Here is a 25,736-nt window from a genome sequence, read left to right as displayed (position 1 = left end):
AGCTATCTAGCGGTAGACTTTTGTGTGAAAGGCTTGTGAGCCCAGTTGAGTTCGGGTGCTAAAAACAGTCTCCTAGCCTCACACAGTTCCAAGGCACCTTGGACACTGGAAGCTGCCATAAATTGACTCACTGACTCATCAGTCCCGGACAGGGTTTTCTCCCATCCCTGCCAGGAATTGAACCTGAAACCTTCCTCATACCAAGCAGATGATCTACCACTGAGCTACAGCCCTTTCCTCATTATATCTGCTATCAGGGCCGGCCCACTCATGAGGCAAGGTGAGGCAAGTGCCTCAGGTGACAGGATTCACAGGGAACAATTCCACTGAAGAAGATAACCATGGTTACCCAGACCTAGTTGCTGGTAGCAAAGGACCCCCCACCCTATAATGGTTCAAGCTTCAAGAACCCAAAAATGTAGGTCCACCACTGGTCTAAGTCATCTCCTGATGTTCCTCTGTCAACGATGAGATTTGAACCAGGGTTAACCAGCTCACAGCTCACTCTCTTATTCTCTGTGCTATGCCAGTGCACTCTGCCTCTCAAAAAGCTCGCCCTCCCTTTCCTTGCATTGTTACATGGTATTTGGGGAGCCTATGCCCCTCTTGTTCATCAGCACATAATGGTGCATATGCTCAGAAGAAGCTCCCCCTCTGGACGAGAGAGACCTGCAGGCGCAGAAAAAAAACCAGAGGTGGTAAATGCACGATTTTGGCAAAGTGTGTTCTAGGATCCAGCAGCAGGAAGCGCGGAAGGCAAACAGTTATTCCTTACCATTCTCCGCCACACCTCCCTCTTGTGCTGAGCTAAAAGTGGATTTCATCAAAGTGTTTAGAGATACCAAACTGGTGACATGACAGAGGTGATTAATCCATTCCACGGATGTTTCCTGATCCATTATGTTTTTATTCTCTGGGAAACAGGAAAGCCGTCAAGCAACAGGAAGAGGTATCCGATGTCCAGGAACATTGTGTATGCCTCCCTATATTCCAGTATGAAGGGAAAGCACAGGGAGGGGGAATCTCTTTCGGCTGGTTTGTAGTCAAGGCTCAGGGGACAAGGCGGGGCTGTCTGCTTTGGGGCTTTTAAACAGTGACACTGCAAAGGAACACACCCAAAAGGCTGGGAAGCACAGAGCAACTCTGCATGGTCAAGGGGCTGGAGCAACTCCCCTGTTACAAAACAGGTTACAATATATTCCCCCATTGCAGAGGGTTGGACTGGATGACCCTCGGGCTCCCTTCCAGTTCTTCAATTCTATGGTGGAAATAATTTGTTTCGAATGCGCTTTAGTGGAGCAGCGTGTGTATGGTCCCCCAAATAAAACTGATTTAAACAAAAAAATGCATCTCATCTCCTAGGAAGCAGTTTAAGCAGCCAAAACAAAGCAGCCAGGGTCCTGATTCCAATCACAGAGGGCTACCAACTAGGAAAACAGGTTCTGGGGCAAATAAAGCCCTCCCGCCGCACCTCTTCATGTTGTCTTCTCACCTGCGCAATGGAGCAGACTTTGGCTTCCACCTGCCGGACTTCAGCCAGCTGCAAGTCCATCGTTTTGAGGATGTCGCTCGCCAGGTTGCTGATTTGGTAAGCCACGCTGGCTAACGACTGGGTTGCAAAAGCCATGGTTTCCTCGAGGGCTTTCCGCTTGTCCTTTGCCTAAGAGGTTTATGAAAACGGAGGGACAAGAAGTGAGAACTGTGCCATAAATCAGAACAACTGAATCGATTTTTAAAATATTTTTTGTTCTGTGTATACTGCAATGTTCTTCTGTTGCTATGGCCGTTGGCTGACGCAAATAAAGTTTCGTTCATTCAACATTCAACTGTATCGTGGTATAAGTGGCTACGATAGCTCTACCTGCTACACCCAGTATCGCATCCTGCACAGTCACAGCCACACTACCCATGTACATAAAGTGCGTTTAAAGCTCTTCCAAAGAATCCTGAGAATGGTTGTTTGTTAAGGGCGATGGGAACTGTAGCTCTGGGAGGAGTAAACTGAAGTTCCCAGCAGCGTGGAAGTCCTGTTGTATATCTACGAACACAGGAAGATGCCAAGACCGAGACTCCTGGTCCATCGAGCTCATAGCTCAGTTGGTTAGAGTGTGGTGCTGATGGTGCCAAGATTGCAGGTTCAATCCCCGTATGGGACAGCGGCATATTCCTGCATTGCAGGGGGCTGGACTAGATTATCCTCAGGGTCCCTTCTAAGTCTATAATCCTATTACTATAATATGGACTTCATATACTGTACTGACAGCAGCTCTCCGGGGTTTCAGCCAAGGTTCTTTCCCACCCCTACCTACCAGATGCCAGGAATTGAAGCTGGGAAGAAAGAAGAGGAATTCAGGGATGGTTATAAGTTGTGTGTCCTTGCTTCTCAGTTTGATCCTTTTATGCATTGTGACTTGCTGTTATTTATTATTATTATTATAGTTTATTACATGGGTAGGCAAACTAAGGCCTGGGGGTCGGATCCGGCCCAATCAACTCCTAAATCTGGCCCACGGACGGTTCAGGAATCAGCGTGTTTTTACATGAGCAGAATGTGTCCTTTTATTTAAAATGCATCTCTGGGTTGTTTGTGGGGCATAGGGTTCATTCCCCCCCCAAAAAAAAAATATAGTCCAGCCCTCCACAAGGTCTGAGGGACAGTGGGCCAGCCCCCTGCTGAGAAGGTTTGCTGGTTTAGTAATTCTTTATTGCAATTGATAAGGGTAAACTGTTTAAATTATTATTTGCTGATATTTAATTTTACTGTTTACTATTTATATTCTAAGGGATTATTGAGTAGTGCTTTATTTGATATAAGTTGTTTATTTTAAAGTTATTGTGACTTTTTTGTATTGGATCAGATTTTTACGCGTGTCATCTTTGCTGTCTGTTTTGTTGTTTCTTCAGCTTGCAAACTGCCTTGTGCAAGGTTGCCGTATTCTGAAAAGCAAAAAAGAGGAGGCTTTTCAAAGCAAATACCATATTGGCACGAAGATAAGCTGCACCCGTACATAAGCCGCACTTTAAAAATTCATGGGGCGGGGAGAGAATACCTGAATATAAGGCGCTCCCTTAAAATTCCACGGGCACTCACACCCGTTCTGTTTTATCGTATGTCTGTTTCAGCAGCGATATCGCAAAAGTCAATTTTTGTAAGGCCACGAATTTAAGCCACACTTTAACTTTTCACGGTCAGAATTTGGGGGTGGGGGGAGTGAAGCTTTGTATTCAGGCCAATACGGTAAATGCAATTTGTCCCCAATTTCACACACACACCCAAAAAGGAGGACGCGTCCTGGAAAAAGAGGACACATGGCAACCCCTTGTGTATAGCAATATAGAAAGGCGATATGCAAATCAAAAGATAACTGAAAGTGAAAATGAGCTGCAAGGAACTCCCACCTCCACCCCAGTAATAAGAACAATATGGACCTATTTTGAATGCCATCACATTGCTGCTTTCTGAACAGACAGTGGTCTGAATGTCATGGGGGAACGAATCCAAGTGAATAGGCCTTGCTGTTTAAAAAGCTGTCTGGATATAATAATCTTCTGGCCAGAGCCGGATTTAGGTTTGATGAGGCCCTAAGCTACTGAAGGTAATGGGGCCCTTTATATGTCCAGCTGTCCTTTGTCAACAACAAATTGCCACTGTTTTTTGTGTTGAACATATGCTATGTGGTAATTTACAGACCTAATAGGTATCTAAAGCCATTTGCACATAACAAAATATGTATTTTATCAAAGTAATTGTTGAACTGAAATACAATTAAGAAGATGTATATTAATAGTGAAATACAATGTTTTAGGGGCTATTTTTAAAAGTCTGGAACGGATTAATCCGTTTTGCATTACTTTCTATGGGAAGGCGTGCCTTGGTTTTGGAACGCTTTGGTTTTGGAACAGACTTCCGGGACAGATTAAGTTTGAGAACCAAGGTACCACTGTATATAGAAATGGGCAAAATGGGATATTTTAGGGAGCAGGCTAGAAGGCGGGGCCCATTACTTACATCACAGGAGCCTACACAACACACAAAAATTGTTGCTATATGTAGGTTTTATTTGTTTTCTATCTTATATTTTGGAAATGTACATCCAGGTTTGTTTTTTCCTTTAATTTTTTTTGGGGGGGCGCAAGAGAATAGGGCCCTAAGCTATAGCTTGTGTAGCTTATACGTAAATCCGGCACTGCTTCCGGGTAATTCCAGCGAGGCTAGGGCAACATTCATAGCCTCCAAAGGCAGAGCAGGGTGGTGGCATCTCTGTGTAAACTCAAGAGTTCTCCGAGCTGAATGGTCTCTCTCAGGGATAAGGTCTCCTACCTCGCAGGAGGTAGACAGCATTTAAGATGTCTCTTAAAAAGTAGAGACATCACCTTGCCAACAAAGGTCCATATAGTAAAAGCTATGGTTTTCCCAGTAGTGATGTATGGAAGTGAAAGCTGGACCATAAAGAAGGCTGATCGCTGAAGAATTGATGCTTTTGAATTATGGTGCTGGAGGAGACTCTTGAGAGTCCCATGGACTGCAAGAAGATCAAACCTATCCATTCTGAAGGAAATCAGCCCTGAGTGCTCACTGGAAGGACAGATCCTGAAGCTGAGGCTCCAATACTTTGGCCACCTCATGAGAAGAGAAGACTCCCTGGAAAAGACCCTGGTGTTGGGAAAGATGGAAGGCACAGGAGAAGGGGACAACAGAGGACGAGATGGTTGGATGGTGTTCTCAAAGCTACCAGCATGAGTTTGACCAAACTGTGGGAGGCAGTGGAAGACCGGAGTGCCTGGCATGCTCTGGTCCATGGGGTCACGAAGAGTCGGACACGACTAAACAACAACAACCTTGCAGGATCTTCACAGAGACTTCTGAGAGGGCAGGGCAGTGTGAGAGAACCCCAATTCTTCCAGCAGCCAGCCCCCCACCCAAAGAATGCTCAACATCCATCCTCTGCAACATTGCCAGGAACTCCAGTGACCACACTGTGCATGGCTCTTAACACTGCAGTGCCAGCATGCCGGGCAACTCCTGAAACTTTGCTGCCCTGGGCAGCTTGCCAATAATAATAGTAGTAGTAGTAGTAGTAGTAATAATAATAATAATAATAATAATAAATTTATACCCCGCCCATCCCGGTTCAAAAACCGGGCTCAGGGCGGCTAACAACAAATTTAAAACACTTAATGATAAAAGCAGCATAAAATACAGTATAAAAACATGAACAACAGTAAAATTCAAAAATCAATTTAGGGGAAATAAGCATTAGATAATCCCCAGGGCTAGCTGGCTGAATTGGTCCTACTTGGGCCAGCGAGGAGACCAGGGGAGAATTAGCTGTGGGGTCCCAGAGCGGGTGATCTTCATAAAAGGGGAGGGGGAGGGAAGGGAAGGGAAGGGAAATAAAAGATCAGGCTGAATTCAAATGAAAGGCCAGGCGGAATAGCTCTGTCTTACAGGCCTGACAGAAGGAGGTTAAATCCTGAAGGGCCCTGGTCTCATGGGACAGAGCATTCCACCAGGTCGGAGCCATCACTGAAAAGGCCCTGGTGGAGGATAGTCTGACTTCCTTAGGGCCCGGGACCTCTAAACTAAGATTATTCATGGTCCTTAAGGTCCTCTGCGGGGCATACCAGGAGAGGTGGTCCCGTAGATACGAGGTCCCTAAGGCACAAAGGGCTTTAAAGGTCAAAACCAGCACCTTGAACCTGACTCTATACTCCACCGGGAGCCAGTGGCAAGTCTGCCCGCCTGGCAGGGCCAGCCCCTGATGCAATGCCCTCTTGCCACTCACCTCCTCATAGTTGCTCTCACAGTAATCTGCCACTTTGAGAAGGTTGCTGTAGTTGTCCTTCAGGGTTCCCCTGGCGCTGGGGATGGCGTTCTGCATCAGCTGCTGCAACTCAGACATATCGCGGCTCCCCACTTCCTTCTCTGAGCGCACGGTCTCAGCAGCAGACAGGTTTTGAACCTCGCAGCTGGGCTGGTGGACTCTTTTTGTACTTGAGTTGCCTCCTGTGGGCAGAGTTGATCCCTCCCCCTCAGCCTTCTGTCCCAGATGTCGTCTTGCTGACACCCTGAAATTTATTGCTGCCCTCGCCCAGAAAGCGTGCGTGCGGATTCCTGTACGACACCCTCTCTGGCCTCTGCCTCTGTAAGCGCAGACACCTCCATTCCGCACGGGAGTCTTGAAAAACCGCTCGCATGCCCAGAACAAGGGTCATGAGAATTAACAGAGGAAATTAACAGAGGCGGAGGACCTGTGAAGAGAGGAAACCATTATTTTTAGAACCATTTTGCTTGGCTGATTGCAGAGATCTTGGGAGCAGAGTGTTGGCTTTTATTACTAATCAAGCTGTGGTGAAATGCCCTGGAATCTACTGAGGGTTGAATTAAATATTAATAATAATGATAATAATAATAACAACAACAGTGGTACCTTGTTTCTCAAACTTAATCCGTTCCGGAAGTCCGTTTGAAAACCAAAGCATTCCAAAACCAAGGCACGTTTTCCCATAGAAAGTAATGCAAAACGGATTAATCGGTTCCACACTTTTAAAAACAGCAATTTAGCATGAACTTTACTATCTAACGAGACCATTGATCCATAAAATGAAAGCAATACTATAAAATAAATAAGACAGTATTGTAGATAATAATTTTTTTATTTTTTTAAAATTCTTACCTACACTGATGATAGTCATTTTTTGGATGGGGGGCTTTTATCCATTTCCATAGTCACGCAATCAATCAATCAGTAACTGAACTGGGTTCCACACAGTCACAAAAACAAATTAACTGAAAAAGTCTCAAAAACAAGAACACATAAATAAATAGCAAAAACAAAAGCGCCCAAGTTAATCCGTTCCGGAAGTCCGTTTGACTTCAGAAATGTTCGAAAACCAAGGCGCAACTTTTGATTGGTGCAGGCGCCCCGGAAACAATCGCCGACAGCTGCATCGGGTGTTCAGCTTCTGAAAAATGTTTGAAAACCAGAATACTTACTTCTGGGTTTTTGGCGTTTGAGAACCAAGGCATTTGAGTACCAAGGCATTTGAGAACCAAGGTACCACTGTAGTAGTAGTAGTAGTAGTAGTAGTAGTAGTAGTAGTAGTAGTAGTAATAAGGCTTTTTTCCAGCTAGAAATTGCTGGAACTGTTTTGCCACCTCTTAGGTGGGTGCCATTACCATTCTAAGAGAACGAAGGAGGTGTTTATGATGGGTTCAGGCATCTCTTTTTCTAGAAAAATAGCACTAATAATAATAATAATAATAATAATAATGTCTAGATTAGCTTTGGCAGGGACTGAGCTTCTGTTTTTGTTAAGTTGTGGGTGAACATATCAGATGACACAGCGATTCTTCAGACAGCTCTTGTTTATTCACAGGCCAGAACAGAACTGAACTGAAGGGTTCAGCCAGCCTGCTTATATAGAGCTCCACTACAATGCAACTGTAACCACTTTCTGTAACTATCCAATCACTGAACATCACTTTCAATCCCTTATTTGCGTATGTGGACCTGAGTGAAAACTACCTACAGTATCCCCCTGCTGGCCCAGGGTGAGAACTTCAGTACATAACAGTTTTCATGGTACAGTGGTACCTCGCAAGACGAATGCCTCGCAAGTTGAAAAACTCGCAAGACGAAAGAGTTTTTCGTTTTTTGAGTTGCTTTGCAAGACGAATTTCCCTATGGGCTTGCTTTGCAAGACGAAAAACAAAAACGTCATTTTTCTTAAAACCGTTCAATGCATTCCTATGGGAAACCGTGCTTTGCAAGACGAAAAATTCGCAAGACGAAAAAACTCGCAGAACGAATTAATTTCGTCTTGCGAGGCACCACTGTACCTGAGATATTGCCTCTTCCCAAGTCACTTAAGAGCACGTGTTTCTACAGTGGTACCTCGGGTTACATATGCTTCAGGTTACATACGCTTCAGGTTACAGACTCCGCTAACCCAGAAATAGTGCTTCAGGTAAAGAACTTTGCTTCAGGTTAAGAACAGAACTCGGGCTCTGGTGGTGCAACGGCAGCAGGAGGCCCCATTAGCTAAAGTGGTGCTTCAGGTTAAGAACAGTTTCAGGTTAAGAACGGACATCCGGAATGAATTAAGTACTTAACCTGAGGTACCACTGTAATCCTTATGAACATATATCAAGCCCAGTGCTAGTAAAGGGAGTCAGAGGGCTTGGGTGAAGGAAAGAGGGAGTGGGGTAAATGATTAGTCCTTCAGGACTCTGGGTTGAGAAGACCTCTGTATTCACACATTTGATTTGGTACTACAATGAATCAGATCCACATCTGAGGTCCACTTCTCTTTCAACAACCACTAGGGCCTTTTCTGTAGTAGTGCTAAAATTATGAAACGTCCACCCAGGGTAGATCTGCTAGGTTCTTGTTTTATTTTCACTGAGAACTTCTAAGCAACCCCTAGTGCAGCCTTCCCTGGCATGGTACCCTTCAGATGTTTCTGGACTCCAAGTCCCATCATTCCTGACCATTGACCATGCTGGCTGGGGCTGATGGGAGTTGGAGTCCAAACCATTTGGAGAGCCCCAGGTTGTGGGATGGCTGTCTTGGTGCCTCCCTTTCCCATATACTGTGGTCTGGATGAAAATAAGCAGAGCTGGCCCCTGGTAAGTAATAATAATAATGATAATAATCCTGTCTGTTTACTGACCACACAATGAAAGCAACAGGTAGCTGGACCCTGAGGTCCAGACAGAACCTATTGCCCAGAGATTTGTACACTTACAGTTTCCACTGAAGAAGAAATCAGTGTTCAAGTAGGAATTTACGGTATGTTCCGAGAGGGAGGGGAGCTGAGATATTCCGGATGTTAAATCCCTAATCAGTAGACCAAATGAAACAGAAGATTGCTACAGCTGGGCCAGGGCAGAGAGAGAGAGAGAGAGAGAGAGAGAGAGAGAGAGAGAGCGCACTGCCCTCTTGACATCTATCCAGCTCTGCTTGCGTTAAGCCTCTAAGTAACTGTGGAGGATAACTCATACAGGGATGCTGTGCCCACAAAAACAACTTGAATTTGACCTTGGGTGTTCATGAGCCAGCTTCTGAAGTTAATTTCTCCCCACCCAAAAGAGAGAGGTCTGGGGCTGATCCCTACCTGAAAGCTATTCCTCTGCACCTGCAGGCGCTACAGACAGAAGTACCGTTTTGAGGGGACAGGGGACGGGCAGGTGTGGGGGACTCCCTGGTCCTGAATGGGATAACTGTGCCCCTGAAGGACCAGGTGTGCAGCCTGGGAGTCATTTTGGACTCATAGTTGTCCATGTCCTCTGTGTCCAGGGCAGCTGTCTACCAGCTCCATCTGGTACGCAGGCTGAGACCCTACCTGCCCGTGGACTGTCTTGCCAGAGTGGTGCATGCTCTAGTTATCTCCTGCTTGGACTACTGCAATTCTCTCTACGTGGGGCTACCTTTGAAGGTGACCCGGAAACTACAACTAATCCAGAATGTAGCAGCTAGACTGGTGACTGGGAGGCCGCATAACACCTGTCCTGAAAGACCTACATTGGTTCCCAGTATAATTCAAAGTGTTGGTGCTGACCTTTCAAGCCCTAAACGGCCTCGGCCTAGTATACCTGAAGGCGCGTCTCCACCCCCATCATTCAGCCCAGACACTGAGGTCCAGCTCTGAGGGCCTTCTGGTGGTTCCCTCCCTGCGAGAAATGAGGTTACAGGGAACCAGACAGAGGGCCTTCTTGGTAGTGGCACCCACCTTCCCACCAGATGTCAAGGAAATAAACTACTATCTGACTTTTAGAAGACATCTGAAGGCAGCCCTATTTAGGTAAAGGTAAAGGGACCCCTGACCGTTAGGTCCAGTCGTGGACGACTTTGGGGTTGTGGCGCTCATCTCACTTTACTGGCCGAGGGAGCCGGCATTTGTCTGCAGACAGCTTCCGGGTCATGTGGCCAACATGACTAAGCTGCTTCTGGCGAACCAGAGCAGTGCACGGAAATGCCATTTACCTTCCCGCCACAGCAGTACCTATTTATCTGCTTGCACTTTGACTTGCTTTCGAACTGCTAGGTTGGCAGGAGCAGGGACCGAGCAATGGGAGCTCACCCCGTCACGGGGATTCGAACCTCCAACCTTCTGATTGGCAAGTCCTAGGCTCTGTGGTTTAGATTTAGGGAAGCTTTTAATGTCTGATGTTTTATTGTATTTTTAATATTTTGTTGGTAGCCGGCCAGAGTGGTTGGGAAACGCAGCCAGATGGGCAGGGTATGGCGATGTGCCGTAGTTATTTATTGGTGATGGGCAGGCATGGGCAAACTCGGCCCTCCAGATGTTTTGGGACTACAACTCCCATCATCCCTAGCTAACAGGGCCAATGGTCAGGGATGATGGGAATTGTAGTCTCAAAACATCTGGAGGGCCAAGTTTGCCTATGCCTGGTGATGGGCATGCAGTCTCGTTTTGCTCCAAGGCCACCTGTCCTCCATCATTATGTAATGCAGGCTTGGCCCTTCAGAAGTTTTGGACAACTCTCCTCCCATCTAGCCAGCACAGTTGTTCTGGCTGGGGCTGATAGTGTTTGTGTTCAAAACATCTGGAAGACACAAGGTTGGTGAAGGCTGGCTTAGTCTCTCCCAGGTGGAGTCAGTCCTGGCAATGGAAACAGGTTTGGGCACTGAGTCAACAATGCTGTCACACCTCTGACTCTCTAGAGCAGGGTTTCCCAAACTTGGGTCTCCAGCTGCTTTTTGACTACAGCTCCCATCATCCCTAGCTAGCAGGACCAGTGGTCAGGGATGATGGGAATTGTAGTCCAAAAAAACAGATGGAATCAGGTTTGGGAAACTCTGCTCTACAGTAAATGGGTGGCGGGCAAAACATAGTGGTCCATGAATGGCTATAGAGACCTTGGGGATTCAGAGTTAGGGATTCCCAAGGTCTGATTTTGCAATATTTTAATGTTTGTCTGCAGATAGATCTATTGATCTGCCTTCCCCCCCAAATGTGCCATCTGTTGTCTCCTCCCCCCCCCTCTTCCCCCTTACCCTGAGTTTGAGGTTAAGTCAAAACACCTGACCAGTTTTAACTTGCTGAGTCTATTATCAGATTAAGGACAGGAGACAATCAGTTCCAAAGCAAGTCACCACCTAATACCGAAGACGTCTTCGAGCCGACAAGTGGACACGGCAGAGGACATCATCTCACCAGCGCAGGCAAATGTATCTCTAAAACACAGTGGAGCTTTGGAGGGGGGAACATATCAAAAGAGGTAGGTGTTCTCTCCTTGAACAGACCAGGATTGTCTTGTGATGGGAAAACAAAATTGCTGTAGGTCACCTTACCCAGTGCTTTTTTTCCTGGGGGAACGCAGGGGGGGGGGACACATACCCCTAAACATTTTGTGAATCTTTGTCCATTTACTGTATTTATTTTTCCTGATTTGAACTATAAAATGGTGATTTTCTTGAGTCAAAACGAGAGTACCCCTAAACATTTTTTTAAGAAAAAAAAGCACTGACCTATGCACATTTTACTGGGGCAAAGGGAGGCGTTTGAAGGAGTTTGCGTTAAGGGTATTTGGGGTAGCAGTTTTATACGTCAAATCCACCTGCTGCTACCTGCATGCAGAGACAGGTTCCTACAGTCTGATTGTGGATGTGGAGAAAGACAATGGCTTGATGGTTTTAAAGAGAAATGGAAGCGGTGTGACAGAAAGATTAGTGCCACTGGTATGCATGCCCACAGACGCACATGCACACACACATTGATGGGAGGAGTGCCTATTAAAAAAGCCACAATGCCCCGATGATGATGATGATGATGATAATTTCATTATTTATATGCTGCCTACCTGACTTTTTTTTGTAAAGTAAAAAGCCATCCCAACATGGCACAGAACATATAATATGCATTGCATTCAGTAACGTACGTCAGCACTGTAGATGGGGTTGAAACTGAGTTATTTCCGTTTTATTTATTTATGTACTTATTGCCCTGGAATATAGATTCCCCAGGCAACAAATAACAGCTTCATTTCTTAAAAAGAAAAACCCCTGTAAAATATTTAACAGTGATACCAAGGCACACCAGAAACCAAGGCAACACAAAATACCGGTAATAAACGACGGCAAATTCAACCACTCAAGTCATACGTCAGAGAAGCTTTGTAAACTGTTTGAAAAGTTAGAAAACAAGCAGCCACTAAAATGGCAGGGGCAAGACTAAAAAATGATGGTAGGTGATACCTAGAAAGAGTAGGTTTTTAAAAGTTATTTTAAAACTAAGCAAAAAAACCGCACAAATCTTTGTCATGTAGAAAAGACATTAATGTGGCGACAGGCAAGCCTATGAAATCTCGTGTTCCACATCCTTGCCATAGCTAGGCATATGAAGGCCTTGTGAGGTGGTGGTGGGGAAATTGGAGTTTTTTTCCTGTTCCCCCCGCATCTTATTTGTTACCAAGAAAAATTGGCCAGGGACCTGCGTTCCTCCTCCCTAAATTTCTGAAGTTTTTCCAGGCCTTCACTTCTCTAGCCATAGCTATGTTTTGGGATTAGGGGTGGCTGAATGAGGCAGAGAGCCGATTTGACAGAAATGTTTCCACAAGCCCCTGTAAATTCATAGAAGTATAAAACATGCCTGGGATTGGAAGTTCAGCCGTTGCCCTTATCCCCACCGTGCTGCAAAATGCAGGGCTGGTGTGATTCCAGCCGTCCTACCGTCTTAATATTCTCAGAGGCATTTTATATGTTTATGCACATTCCTGTGTTGGGATTGTGCCCTGAGACCTTTATTTTTTTTTTTTTAAATAAAATTTTTATTTGGTTTTCTGCTTTTATAAAGACAACACATACACAAAGAAAAAAACAAAAGACAAAAACATGTATAAAATCAGCAAATCCCCATTTCATAACCTTGTTCCCTGACTTCCCCCCACCCCCCCTCATGCATCCCAGTTTCAAGATTATGTCAGCAAGTTGATATTTCTCCTCTTAACAATCTTATTCATCTTATTTCCTTTTTTATAATAAAAATTAATTTTCATAAGTTGGACTTAAGTTCTCTTCCATCGATTTTCATTTTATCTTAATTAAGAGTCATCTTAACCAGACCTAAAAGTCTTAAGAGTTTTTAAGAGTCTCTTCTTCCCTCCCTCCCATCCCCGGTTTTTGTCCCTTCCCAATAAAAATCCAAATTCGAAGTTCTCAGCCTGGGTTCCTCACGTCCGAGGCTTTCAAATCTATTTCCGTTCCTCTCCGCCTGTCCTGTTGGTAGTCCTTTATAGCAGTCGTCAGATCTGGGAAAAGTTCTTTCACCATCAAAGTATGTCCTCTTCCGACAAGAAGATTCAAAGGTAGCTGCTGAAGTATTTCCACAAAGTCTATCTCTTCCAAGTCTAAGTCCAAACGGAGGCCCCAATCATATTTCTTTATTTTAAATTCCTGTACTCCATTTTGTCTTGGGGCCTCCTCCTTCTTCTTCTGTATCTCTCGCAGACTTGTGGTGGATATGTTCCCAGCGTCTCCTTGCTTATATTCCACAGATGTCAACTTTTGGTTGTTGCTTCCCAGGATTACTTCTTCTTTTTCTTGTTGTTTAGTCTCTTCCAGCTCTGTAGATATTGTTTCCCAATCAGCTGTGGATTCTTTCTCATTAAGGTCCTCAATACAAAGAGCAGAGTTGCCTGTTCCCAAGGTCATAGTCTCAAGTTGTTTGTTCATGGCCAAGCTCTGCTCCTGTAAGATTCCCACCAATTGAAACATCCTTTCGATTTCCACTAGTAACTTTCCTTCCACAGCCATTGTATCCATTGTAGTTTCACAGAGTTCCCCCTAGGGGGAATCTGGTTACTTATTAGCCTTTTCACCAACAATCCTTTAACTAATTATTATTACTTTATTTCCAACAGTTTCAGCTCAATTATAACTCGTCTTAGTCCATAGAAATCTTAAATGGCAATTTCTCACTTTAAACCGCCCGTTTGGCAGCTTTGACAGCTGTCAAACTCCGCAGCTCTAACGCAGGCACAAAGGCAGGACGTTCCCGAGCCCGGGAGGGGGGGTTGTTTAAAACAAAAGGAAGGTTTCCAAAACTCCACTCTCCTGCACAAAATTTCCTTTAGCAAAATCTTGAAAGTTAGTGTCCTTTTTAACTCACCCCACCAAGGGTAGGCTCTCCAGCTTATCTCTTGTGTCGTTGCTTAGATGGTCTGCAAGGGGGGGGGGTGCGGACTTCCTTTTAGCACACCCCCCGGTCGTCTCCAATTAAAGGTAAAATTTTTATAAAGTCCCAATCCGTCTTACTCACGGGTGATTCTTTCAGTCCAAATTTTCAAGGAAGGAAGTCAGCGCTCTCCGGTCATGGCTCGCGGCTTCGCTCCACCGAGGTAGCGATCGACTCTCAGTGCCACGCCACCCCCGTATCCCCTCCGCAGCCTTTAAAAAGGCTCTTTGCGAATCAGGGGGGGCGCTTAAGGCACCCGCCGAGTCTTCAGTCCGCAGGCTTCCGCGCCTGCAGTTTTTAAGGGTCCCCGCGTCGCCGGCGCGGCAAAGACCCATCCTCAGTGGAGCCGATTCCCTCCGGAGCTCGGAGGGAATCCGCCATTTCCAGATCGCGTCAACCCGGAAGTCCTGTGCCCTGAGACCTTTAAGTACCTAACAAGGTCCTGATGAAGAGTCGAACACGACTAAATGACTAAACAACAACAACATATATCTATCTATCTATCTATCTATCTATCTATCTATCTATCTATATATCATCATCATCATCAATCTTTATTACACTCCAGAGACCCAATAAATCATTACAAAACAATACACAATTCATACAGCCTACTTCCAGGTTAAACAAGCATTTTGTTTAGAATATAGGGCTCCTATATATAAGAACGCTTTCCTTCAGGCACTTCTTTTTTGGGCAAATCTACACCATACATTTAAAGCAGTACTTCAGCAGTCATGCCTTCCTGCAAAGGATTCTGGGAACTGTCACTTATTAAGGGTGCTGAAAGTTCTTAGGAGACCCTGCTCACAGGGTGACGATTCCCAATGTCCTTAGCCAACTACAGCTTCCAGGATTCTCTGGGCGAAGCCATGACTGCTAATGCAGTAAACGAGTGCTTTAAATGTATTGTGTGGATGTCACTCCCAGGGTCAGGCTAAAAACGCTCTGCACTAGGCAGCATAAGAAGTTCTCCTGTCAATAGGTCCAGCTGCATACCCCCCAACATTTCTCCAATGAAAATAGGGGTGTCCTATTCAGCAACAACAACAATTTTATTTTTTATAACTCACCCATCTGACTGGGTTGCCCCAGCCACTCTGGGTGGCTTCCAATATATATAAAAACATCATAAAACATTCTAAAGTCTTCCCTATACAGGGCTATCTTTAGATGTCTTCTAAAGGTTGTCTAGTCACTTATCTCCCTGGCTCAGGGTGGGTTGCATAACTCCTACCCTCCAACATTTCTCCGGTGAAAATAGGGAAAGCAGGGCATTCCGGGATCAAATCAGAAACCGGGAGAGTGTCTGTAAATCCGCAACTGTTCCTGGAAAATAGGGACACTTGGAGGGTCTGGCTGTGCCACTTTAGATTCTGGACCTGGTGGTCTTGCTGGGGCCTCTCTTTAGATAGCAAGTGTCTTGCTTCATTTACAGCAAAATTTTGGTCCTTCCTGAACATTCTGCTGACTGTAGTTCTGCCCTGGTGCTGTCAGTGGCTGGGCTCACGACAAAACTCTAGTTGAGCGAAGGGGAAAGAGAAAATGAGGAATTGTTTTGACCTCGAAATGCTTTTAGGGTGGGGCGCTGTTTCACTTACGGTCAATAAACACCCCAAACGCCATACAACTTAGGAAATCATGTTCTGCAAACTGGTTTTGAACAGCTTTGGAAAGACACACATTGGACCGACATGTCAAGTACAATTAATATGATCTTTCCAAATCAGTTCCATCTAATGCATTAGATGGGAACTGTGTTGGCATTGGCACAAGCAGTGCTGGTTTATCTGAACAGAGCTGTGCAGATTGGATTAAGTATTTTAGCCCATTGGCAAAACAGTACAAGAGTAGAGGAAAGGAAAAATGGTGCCCATGACAAATTGCAGGGAAAGGGGAGAGCCTATGGGGCAGGAGAGTTGGGATTGGTTCTTACAATGTCTACAGAAGAAGACAACTAAAAAGATTCCTTTCTGAACCTTTTAACCAATGGATGGATGTTCCTCCACCCATTCATCCCTGTTGGTTGTCTTAAAATATAATACCGTGTCAACTATGAAAATGAATGTATTACCAAAAATGTTATTTTTGTTTCAAACAATTTCGGTGATCAGCAAGATAGATTGTTTCAATGTATGACAAAAAGATATTTCTAAATATATATAGCAAGGAAAAAACCACCAAGAATAAAATATAAAATACTGATAGAAGCAAAAGAGAGAGGAGGTTTCTCCCTGCTGGATATGAGATTATATTATGAAGCATCTTGTCTTTGTTGGTTGAAGGAATGGATGACATTGGAGAATCCACATATCTTAGATCTAGAAGGTCATGTTAATATTTTTGCTTGGCACGCTTATTTGTAGTATGAAAAGGTGAAAGTACATAAAGGATTTACAAATCATATAATTAGGAAAAATTTGTATAGAGTATGGGATAAATGCAAAAAAATTATTGGAGACGAAAACATCACTTTGGCTCTCACCACTGAAAGCAATAGCAGTAAAGAAAAAGAACATGATAGAAGGTTGAACACCTTATAGAACTTTATTAAAACAAGAGGGAGGAGAGTATAAATTAAAAGAATTTAAAGATTTATCAGGAAAGCTAACAATAGGGATACAATATCATCACTTGAATGAAGTATTTAAGAAAGATAGGATACGAGGGTTTGGAGAACAAATATCACAATTGGAGAGAGATCTGTTGGAATGTAAAGTGCTGTCTAAAATGTATAAGATATTATTGGAATGGGAGACATAGGATGAGCAAGTAAAATCTTCAGTAATACATTGGACAATAGATATTGGTTATAATATAGCTATGGAAGCATGGGAACGACTGGATATAAAATTTACAGCATGATATGGTTTAAAAGAAAACTACATGGAAATGTTATATAGATGGTATCTAATACCAAGTAAATTGGCAAAAATGTATAAATCAAAATCAAATGTGTTGGAAATGCAAAGAGAAAAAGTATTTTTTATCATATGTGGTGGTCTTGTAGTAAGATTACAGCTTACTGGGAAATGATATATAATGAATGGAAAAAGATGTTTAAAATAACATTTGTTTTTAAAAAAAAAAAAAACCTAGAAGCTTTCCTTTGGGGAATTATAGGGATAGAACTACCTAAGCAGTATAGAAATTTACACATGTTTGTGACTACAGCAGCAAAAATGTTATTTGCCTAAAAATGGAAGGAAGAAGAAGGTCCCAAGTGTATCCAAAAGAATGGATATAAAAACTTGTGGAATATGCAGAAATGGCGAATCTTACCAGAAAACTAAGAAATCAAGATAATAAACTTTTAATAAAAGAATGGAAATGGTTTATTGAATATTTACAAACAAACTGTAATCAGATAAGGTCATTGACAGGATTATTGTAATAACCTGCAGTTTCATAAGAGCATATATTTAAAGTAGATGAATAAAAGAATAAGTTAATTTAGAATACACAGGAAATGTAAAAAAATAATAATGTAAGGAACCACAGAAAGAGGAGGAAGTCGAGTTCTGAAATGTTAGAATGATTCTAAAACTATTGAAATGTATATAACTAAAAATCATAATTATAATTCAAATGCTGAGGAAGTAGACTTTGTCAGCCATTACTGACCTTCAAATCAGAAAGCCATATGAGGCGGTGGTTAGAAGGGCAAGTTCAAAGATCGGTGGGGAGCCCTGTTAAACTTCTGAGAAACTCAAGAGTTTACTGTAACACAGCTTGAAAGTCAGTGTTCTGAGCTTGTGTTCTAATGTAAATGCTCCAGTGTAAATTTAACTTAACTAAGATCCCATCTGCATTGCACAATTAAAGCAGTATCATGCCACTTTAAAGAGCTTTCCCCCATAGAATCCTGGGAACTGTAGTTTGTTAAGGATCCTGAGAGTTGCTAGGAGTCTCCTATTCCTCTCACAGAGCTACAATTTCCCGAGTCCTCTGGGAAGAGGGATTGGTTGTTAAACCACTTTGAGAATAAGGCAGCGCCTTATTCTTTCCTCTGAGATTGTATCGCAAGCATTTGGTTCATTCACCAATACAATGGTTTGCCTTAAAGAGGAGACAAGCTCATTTCAACAGTCTTCCTTCACATCCTCGCTGAACACACCCTCGTATGAAATCTGATGGTTTTTTTGGCAAAACCATCTAATGCTACTGAAGGGCAAAAAAATTTAAAGGTAAAGGGACTCCTGACCATTAGGTCCAGTCGTGGCCGACTCTGGGGTTGCAGCGCTCATCTCGCTTAATTGGCCGAGGGAGCCGGCGTACAGCTTCTGGGTCATGTGGCCAGCATGACTAAGCCACTTCTGGTGAACCAGAGCAGCACATGGAAAGGCAGTTTACCTTCCTCCTGAAGGACTTTGTACTTTGACATGCTTTCGAACTGCTAGGTTGGCAGGAGCGGGGACCGAGCAACGGGAGCTCACCCCATCACGGGGATTCAAACCACCGACCTTCTGATCGGCAAGTCCTAGGCTCTGTGGTATAACCCACAGCGCCACCCGCGTCCAGTAAAATTTACTGAATCCCTAATTCAGTCATGAAATCTACAACCAGCCTATGCAGTGATTCAGGATTCATTCAATCATTCAGGCGGGAACACACGTTTACTAGAAGCAGGCCCCACTGAAAGCTGTGGGACTGATGTCTGAGTAAACGGGCAAAGGACAGTGCTGAAATTCATTTAAAACATTTATATCATCATCATCATTTTATTGGTATGCCTTCTTTCCATAACTATGCTCAAAGCGGCTTACAACATAAAAAGAGTTACACAATTACAAACATAACAAAAGTAGTCCTAAATGATAAATAAAACACATCAAAAAGTACACATCCAAAGATACACAAAATAATATCAACAGCAGCAACAAAATTCTCTAAGCAATACCCCAACCAAAGAGCCTGGAAGTTTGAGGGGACTGTCAGAAAAGGAAACATGAACACTGTTGTTGTTGTTTAGTCGCTTATTCGTGTCTGACTCTTCGTGACCCCGTGGACCAGAGCACGCCAGGCACGTCTGTCTTCCACTGCCTCCTGCAGTTTGGTCAAACTCATGCTGGTAGCTTCGAGAACGCTGTCCAACCATCTCGTCCTCTGTCGTCCCCTTCTCCTTGTGCCCTCCATCTTTCCCAACATCAGGGTCTTTTCCAGGGAGTCTTCTCTTCTCATGAGGTGGCCAAAGTATTGGAGCCTCAGCTTCAGGATCTGTCCTTCCACTGAGTTATTCAAGCCCCTTCGCCACAGCAAGGCAGTGATCCATGAAGGGGATGAACACAATTAGAAATATTTTAAATGTGAAATGCAATAGAAACAGTAAAATCATCATTAGTTAAGATGAAACAAAGCAGCAGCAGTAAAACCAATCAAAGAGAACAGAAAAATGAAGGCCTTCCTAAAAGAAGTAGTAAGATCTTCACACTGCAGCAGAAGACAAGGATGGTAGACCCATTTGGGCAGGGAATTGTCGATGATCTTAGTACTAGGGCAAGTTCATATGGGAGCATATGGACCATCACATATCCTGGTTCCAAACTGTACAGGGCTTTAAACTTCATAACCAGACCATGAATTGGACCCAGAAAGAAAACAGAGAGCCAGTGCTGTCTGGAAGTAGCAACACATGTCCCCAACATCTAGGACAACTTAAGATGATATCCAACAACATCTGGAGGGCACCAAATTGGAGAAGGCTGTATCATGTGGATCAGATGGCGATCTTAATGAGTATCGCCGCATAGTGTCATGAGCTAGGAGCTCCTCTATCTCTACCACCTTAATTATCCTCTTTGTGTTAACCGAGTACACTTGTGCCAGTCTGGTGAGCAGAAGAGGCCCGAGCTTCAAAAGTGTGGTCCAAAGTCAGTGAATCACAGGAGCATCAGAGGGTACACCATGAGCGAAGAAGCACCATGTGCATAAACATAAGACACATGGGGCTCTCCTATCAACCTGTGCATGTGTACCTCATAATCAATTGTTCTGCAGCTCCCCTCCTTCTGCTGCAGAACACTTAGTACGGGAGACCCTTCTCCAGAAACCTGCTTCTGAGTCCAGAATGGAGGTGGCAGTGGACTGGATTCTGGCAAGACAGAGGTGCCAATCTGGGAACAGAACAGCCAATCTGGGAACTGAGATTCAAGTTGTTCTGGATGGAGTAGTATATTCTTCTGGAAATCACAGACATGTATTTTGGGAGTACTTCTGAACCTGGCCTTGACCATTCCGTTTCTAGGGAGCCCTCCCCAAACCATAGTTTTGGTTGCAGCACAGAGAGCAAGCCAAGTCTCTGCGTCTTCACAGCTCCATATGAGACTAGCCCAAATTCCCCGTGATCTATTCTCCCACACCTAGCATGAAGGAGTGTCCAGCCAGGTGAGTGGGGGAAGGCCTAACTCTTCCACTGGCAACACATCTCTATTTGATCAACTCTTTAGACAAGTAAAAAGGATCCTAAATAGGCTCGGCCAGGACCATTAACAGAACAAAGAGACTGTTTAGACCTCTACAATAGGTTCTCATCTTGCAAATACAAAACCACAGGTTTGGAGGTTATGTAAATATATCATCCAAACTGACACTGACACACACACACACACACACACACACACACACACACACACACACCCAACAAAAATCCTATAACAATATATTCATGCCACTGATTTCAGCCTAGTTCCAACTTTAGCCGTTCCACAAAATCTGAATCCAGCATTATGTATTATTCTTTATCCATCACTTATTCACATTTGCAGCCCAGAAGGGGCCAAAGTGGACCAGAACTATCATCAGAGGCTGGTGTTTTTCTGCAGCTGTTACGATGGGAGAAATTTGGGGGCAAACAGGTCCCAAAACTTTGACTTGTTTTTGTTTCATGACCTTGGAGAAGCCACAATAACAATCCGCTTGCCAGGCTGTGGGTCTCTGAAATACAGATCAGGCTTGCCTTCCTCACTGTGGGTTGGAGAGGCTTATTTCATTAGCGATAATAAAGCGCTTTGGGGCTTATGGGTGGAAAAAAGAAAACTCCAGCAAAGGGCAACTTCTTAACTTTTGTATGGAAATAGCAGCAAGGTCAGCAAAATGTTGTTTTGCTCCATTTAGAAGAAGCGGGTCAGTCATTTCAACTCTGAAAATTAGGATACAGGACTGGCAATTATTTCACTACCTAACCCCGACCCCTAACATTACCAACTCCTTAAACTGGCAACAACAACAACAACAACTTTGCAGTGCTTCTTTAATTCAGGACAGGGTGATTCAAACCGTTTAAACAGCCCTTAGCAGAGAAATGGGATTCTTAGCCTGCTTGGGTCTGTCTGTCCTAATGGAAGCCACAGCAAGATAGTTTGTTTGGTTCTGGCTGAAATTTTTCTGGAGAGTTGAGAAAGGAATTGACCTCTTGTGCTCAGAAGCTTGGAGCTGGTTGGACGCTGCACTGATTCTGCCTTAAAGACGAATACTTGCCTCTGCCTGATACTGAAGCCTTTATTGGTCTACCTTAATTTGGAATTTCAAACAGGCATCTACAATAGTTTTTGCCACTTACTGCTTCCTTACTATGTTAACAACAGCGTGGGGAATTTTCACCATTATAAATTATTTTCGTCGTCATTATACTGCTTAATGCCAAAACAAGCTTCTGAGCTGTCTACAAAATATTTTAAAAAACCATTTGCACAACAGTAATATAATTATACAATAATTAAAAATACACTCTAATTAAAACACAATAAAACAATCCCTTGGAGGTTTCTAAGCAGAGGCTGTATGACCATCTGTCATGGATGCAGAATTTAGCTGCGATTCCTGAATGGCAGGGAGTTGGACAAGATGACCCTCAGGTTTCCTTCCAACTCTACAATTCTACGATCCTATTAAAAATGGGATTTTGCCAATGCAGTGTAGCAGTTACAGCGACTAGGGAGATCACAGAACTCAACTGCTCACTCAGCTCTACCTGTACAAGCAATGGATCAGCCGAACTGTTCCTGGCTTGTACCATCCTGGCCTGTACCATCCAGACTACAGAGGGAGAGTCACACATTTCAGAGATGGGGAACTAGCAGCCCTCCTGTTTGTGTTGGACTGCCAACTTCCATCATCAGTCTACTGTCGCAGAGGCGCTAAATATTGACAGGCATCTTCATGGTTTTTTGCTATCTCTTTTGTGGAGTTCACTTCTGGTCCCAGACTTGGACCAAGCAGATTCTTCAAAGCAGAAGATTCTCCTCTTGAGAACATCCCAACAAAGGGATGTTCTGAGCATCTTGGCACAGCCAAGACGACGCGTGGAGACATCGTCCAGATTTCAGTGAGGTTGTCCATAATTTCCCCTTAATTTTTTCTACTTCCCAGATGCATGCCTTCTTGTTGTTGTTGTTGTTTAGTCGTTTAGTCGTGTCTGACTCTTTGTGACCCCATGGACCAGAGCACGCCAGGCACTTCTGTCTTCCACTGCCTCCTGCAGTTTGGTCAAACTCATGCTGGTAGCTTCGAGAACACTGTCCAACCATCTCGTCCTCTGTCATCCCCTTCTCTTTGTGCCCTCCATCTTTCCCAGCATCAGGGTCTTTTCCAAGGAGTCTCTTCTCTTCTCATGAGGTGGCCAAAGTATTGGAGCCTCAGCTTCACGATCTGTCCTTCCAGTGAGCACTCAGGGCTGATTTCCTTCAGAATGGAGAGGTTTGATCTTCTTGCAGTCCATGGGACTCTCCAGAGTCTCCTCCAGCACCATAATTCAAAAGCATCAATTCTTTGGCGATCAGCCTTCTTTATGGTCCAGCTTTCACTTCCATACCTCACTACTGGGAAAACCATAGCTTTTACTATACAGACCTTTGTTGGCAGCATACCTTCTTAGTGCCTTGTTTAAGTCACCCAACTTTTGCAACGAACAAAGTGAAGGACATATGGTGGCTGGTTGAATAAGCTGCTTAACTAATTGATTAAGGTTCTTTGTGAATCTTCATTGCCATGACTTCATGTAGGGAGCAAGCAATATCTAAGGCATAAGTAGACACACCAAACATAGTGGTAAATCCTACAATCTATTGATGGGCACAGTTTTTAAAATCAATACCACAGGAGGAGGGAAACTGAGCTGCAGGAGGAGTTTAACCCTACCCGCTGCTAAGGACCCAGCGAAAATCACCCCTCGCCACAAGTTGTCAGTTGCCCCAGAATGGAGCTTTCGCTGTTGTCACTACCTGAAAATGAGTGCTTATTTGTTTCCGCCAGAGGGGCTGCGTGAGATTGGCTAATATGGATTTGTCTTTGGATTTCAGGGCAAGATGGCCCAGGATATGACTGAGAAAGAGCTCCTAAAGATGGAAATAGACCAGCTGAAAAAGGAAGTGAAGCTTGAAAGACAAATGGTAATGATTCCCAAAAGCTCTGAGACAAAATATTTATGCTGGCCGGCCAATTGGTGCCAGGCTGCACAGACAACATGCATTTAAATACAAAGAATTGTGGGAAATGCAGTTTAAAGGGGCTGGGAATTGTAACTCCTTGGGAGGGGGGCGGAACTACCATTCCCAGGGTTCTTTGGAGGATGTCGTGTGTTTTAAAGGTGTGGTGTATATACAGCCCTATCGTGCGCAGGTTCTTTTAAGTTACACAGCACAAATTGTCAGGTGGAAAGAGGAGGTTGCTCAGTTCTGGCTATGATCAAATAAAGCAAGCATAAGCCACTGAGAAGTTCTCCTGCACAAGGCCCACTGAAACAAATGGGAGCTATGCGAGGATAGCGGGTGGCACTGTGGGTTAAACCACAGAGCCTAGGACTTGCTGATCAGAAGGTTGGTGGTTCAAATCCCCATGACAGGGTGAGCTCCCATTGCTCGGTCCCTGCTCCTGCCAACCTAGCAGTTGGAAAGCACGTCAAAGTGCAAGTAGATAAATAGGTACCGCTCCGGCGGGAAGGTAAACGGCGTTCCCGTGCGCTGCTCTGGTTCGCCAGAAGCGGCTTAGTCATGCTGGCCACATGACCCGGAAGCCGAACGCCGGCTCCCTCAGCCAATAAAGCGAGATGAGCGCCGCAACCCCAGAGTCAGTCACAACTGGACCTAATGGTCAGGGGTCCCTTTACCTTTACTTTATGCGAGGATACAACAGTATTGCACAGCTCCCAAACATTGAATGTGTCTTGTGCAGCAGAAGTTCCTGTTGAACAGAGCCCTGTACTGTATTATGTAATAGTGCAAAGACTATGGGTTGTTTCAACCAGACAGCTACTTGAGTATTTCAAACATTCAAGTAGCAAGACACATGGGGTGGTATTCAATTAATTAACTCTTACTCAGAATAGGCCTATTGAAGCTCACAAACCTACGTTGGTTGTGTCCATTAACTTGAATGGGTCTCCTCTGAGTAGGCCTTGCATTGAATACCACCCATGAAGACAACATCAGTGAGGATTTTGCTTCCAGCCAGGGGGATTTGCTGAATATTTGTACACACACACCCACACACCAGAGTTTAGTACTTGGCTATACAAAAATCCCTGAAAGAGTTTGAAATTGAGATTTCTGACTTTCTCCAGTGGGATGAGTCTGTTAGTTATTACTTTATTGTGTTGGCCCAGGACATTTTGCTGCCAAAATTAGGAGGAGCAGAAAGAGGCGTCACCCCCTTCCTAGAGTCAAGGTACAGAGCACCAAACCGTGGTCACATTATTTTGGGCATCTCAGGCAGAAAATCCCACAAGTGCCCCTCTTCCCTCTGCAGCAGTTAAAAAAAAGCAAAAGCAAAATAGTAAATAACTAACCATTCACCACCTCACTCTGTCCAATGGTAGAGCCGGCTCCCACCAATTTGCATGCTTTCACATGACAGCTTTATTCAGAAATTAGTCCCATTGAGGGGTGGTAGTCAACAAAGTAGATCCACTGGTGCAAAGACTTTTGGCTGCACAGTAGCACTCTCCCCCCACCCCACGTTCCCCTAAATCTGTTTTGGGTAGAGCTGCATTTGTCCAGGTTTTCCCACACATGTCTAGGAATCGCTCCAGGAGAGATCAGGTACCAAAAAGTTTTAGGCCGGTCCACAGAACCACAATGATGATGCTAATTTTTTTCCCTCCTCACACAGATCTCGAAGACAGCAAAAGAACTCAAGGATTATATAGAATCCATGGCTGGAGAAGACCCTCTCTTAAAAGGTGTTCCAGAAGACAAAAACCCATTCAAGGAGAAGGGAGGCTGTATAATAAGCTGACCCCGGCCCCGCCGAAAGAAGATCATTGTTGTGTCCTTGTACGAGAAATACCAGGACTGTAAGAATCTGTCTAGTGTAACTGAGTGTAAATGATCTTCTGCCGGGGGGGGGGGCGGGGGTAGGACTCCTTTGCTGGAGTTTCACATAGAACAAAAGAATTGGAAAGTGGTCTCCTCCAAAAGAAAAAAAGGAAGACGACAATCTCTCTTTTAGGACCTCACATTCAATTCCTTGGGTTGCTTCGAGAGGAAGGATGGGATATAAATTGAATAAATAAAATAAATTCCCATTTTGTAAATACGTCA

The 25,736-nt window shown here is 44.2% G+C and overlaps 2 protein-coding genes across 9 annotated transcripts in view; one reads left to right on the top strand and one right to left on the bottom strand.

The window, feature by feature from the left end:
• ABI3 (ABI family member 3) overlaps positions 1–6,033 on the bottom strand; it is a 24,586-nt gene extending 18,553 nt beyond the window's left edge. For 5 of the 7 annotated variants that reach the window (XR_014518147.1, XR_014518148.1, XR_014518149.1 and 2 more), the window contains exons 1-2: positions 5,787–6,032; positions 1,493–1,660 (exon numbers count right to left, since the gene is read on the bottom strand). Coding sequence is in view for 2 of the 7 variants with exons in the window: in XM_083470147.1 (XP_083326273.1) it covers positions 1,493–1,660; positions 5,787–5,903 (285 nt within the window). In the remaining 5 variants the exon portion in view is untranslated. Of the gene's footprint in view, positions 1–1,492; positions 1,661–5,786 lie in introns of all 7 variants that reach the window. The other 2 variants (XR_014518146.1, XM_083470148.1) reach the window with 1 other exon arrangement.
• Positions 3,477–25,736, top strand: GNGT2 (G protein subunit gamma transducin 2). 2 transcript variants are annotated; one of them, XM_083470373.1, is made up of 4 exons: positions 3,477–3,502; positions 11,086–11,248; positions 23,499–23,588; positions 25,306–25,736. In XM_083470373.1, the coding sequence occupies exons 1-4, from the start codon at positions 3,480–3,482 to the stop codon at positions 25,429–25,431; spliced, it is 402 nt and encodes a 133-aa protein (XP_083326499.1). In that variant the 5' UTR covers positions 3,477–3,479; the 3' UTR covers positions 25,432–25,736. The 2 variants fall into 2 exon arrangements, with proteins under 2 accessions (XP_083326499.1, XP_083326500.1); XM_083470374.1 differs by lacking the exons at positions 3,477–3,502; positions 11,086–11,248 and adding an exon at positions 22,217–22,530.

The sequence above is a fragment of the Podarcis liolepis genome (genome assembly GCF_965112155.1).
Source record: "Podarcis liolepis genome assembly, chromosome: 13".
NCBI classification, from domain to species: domain Eukaryota; kingdom Metazoa; phylum Chordata; class Lepidosauria; order Squamata; family Lacertidae; genus Podarcis; species Podarcis liolepis.
This window is presented reverse-complemented; position numbering and strand designations above follow the sequence as displayed.

Excerpts from the sequence above, each read along its gene's own strand:
- GNGT2 (XM_083470373.1), top strand. The coding sequence starts at position 3,480 with ATGTCATGGGGGAACGAATCCAA. Across the intron at positions 3,503-11,085 it reads TCATGGGGGAACGAATCCAA|ATTAAGGACAGGAGACAATC; the intron begins GTGAATAGGCCT and ends GTCTATTATCAG. Across the intron at positions 11,249-23,498 it reads GGGGGAACATATCAAAAGAG|GGCAAGATGGCCCAGGATAT; the intron begins GTAGGTGTTCTC and ends TTTGGATTTCAG.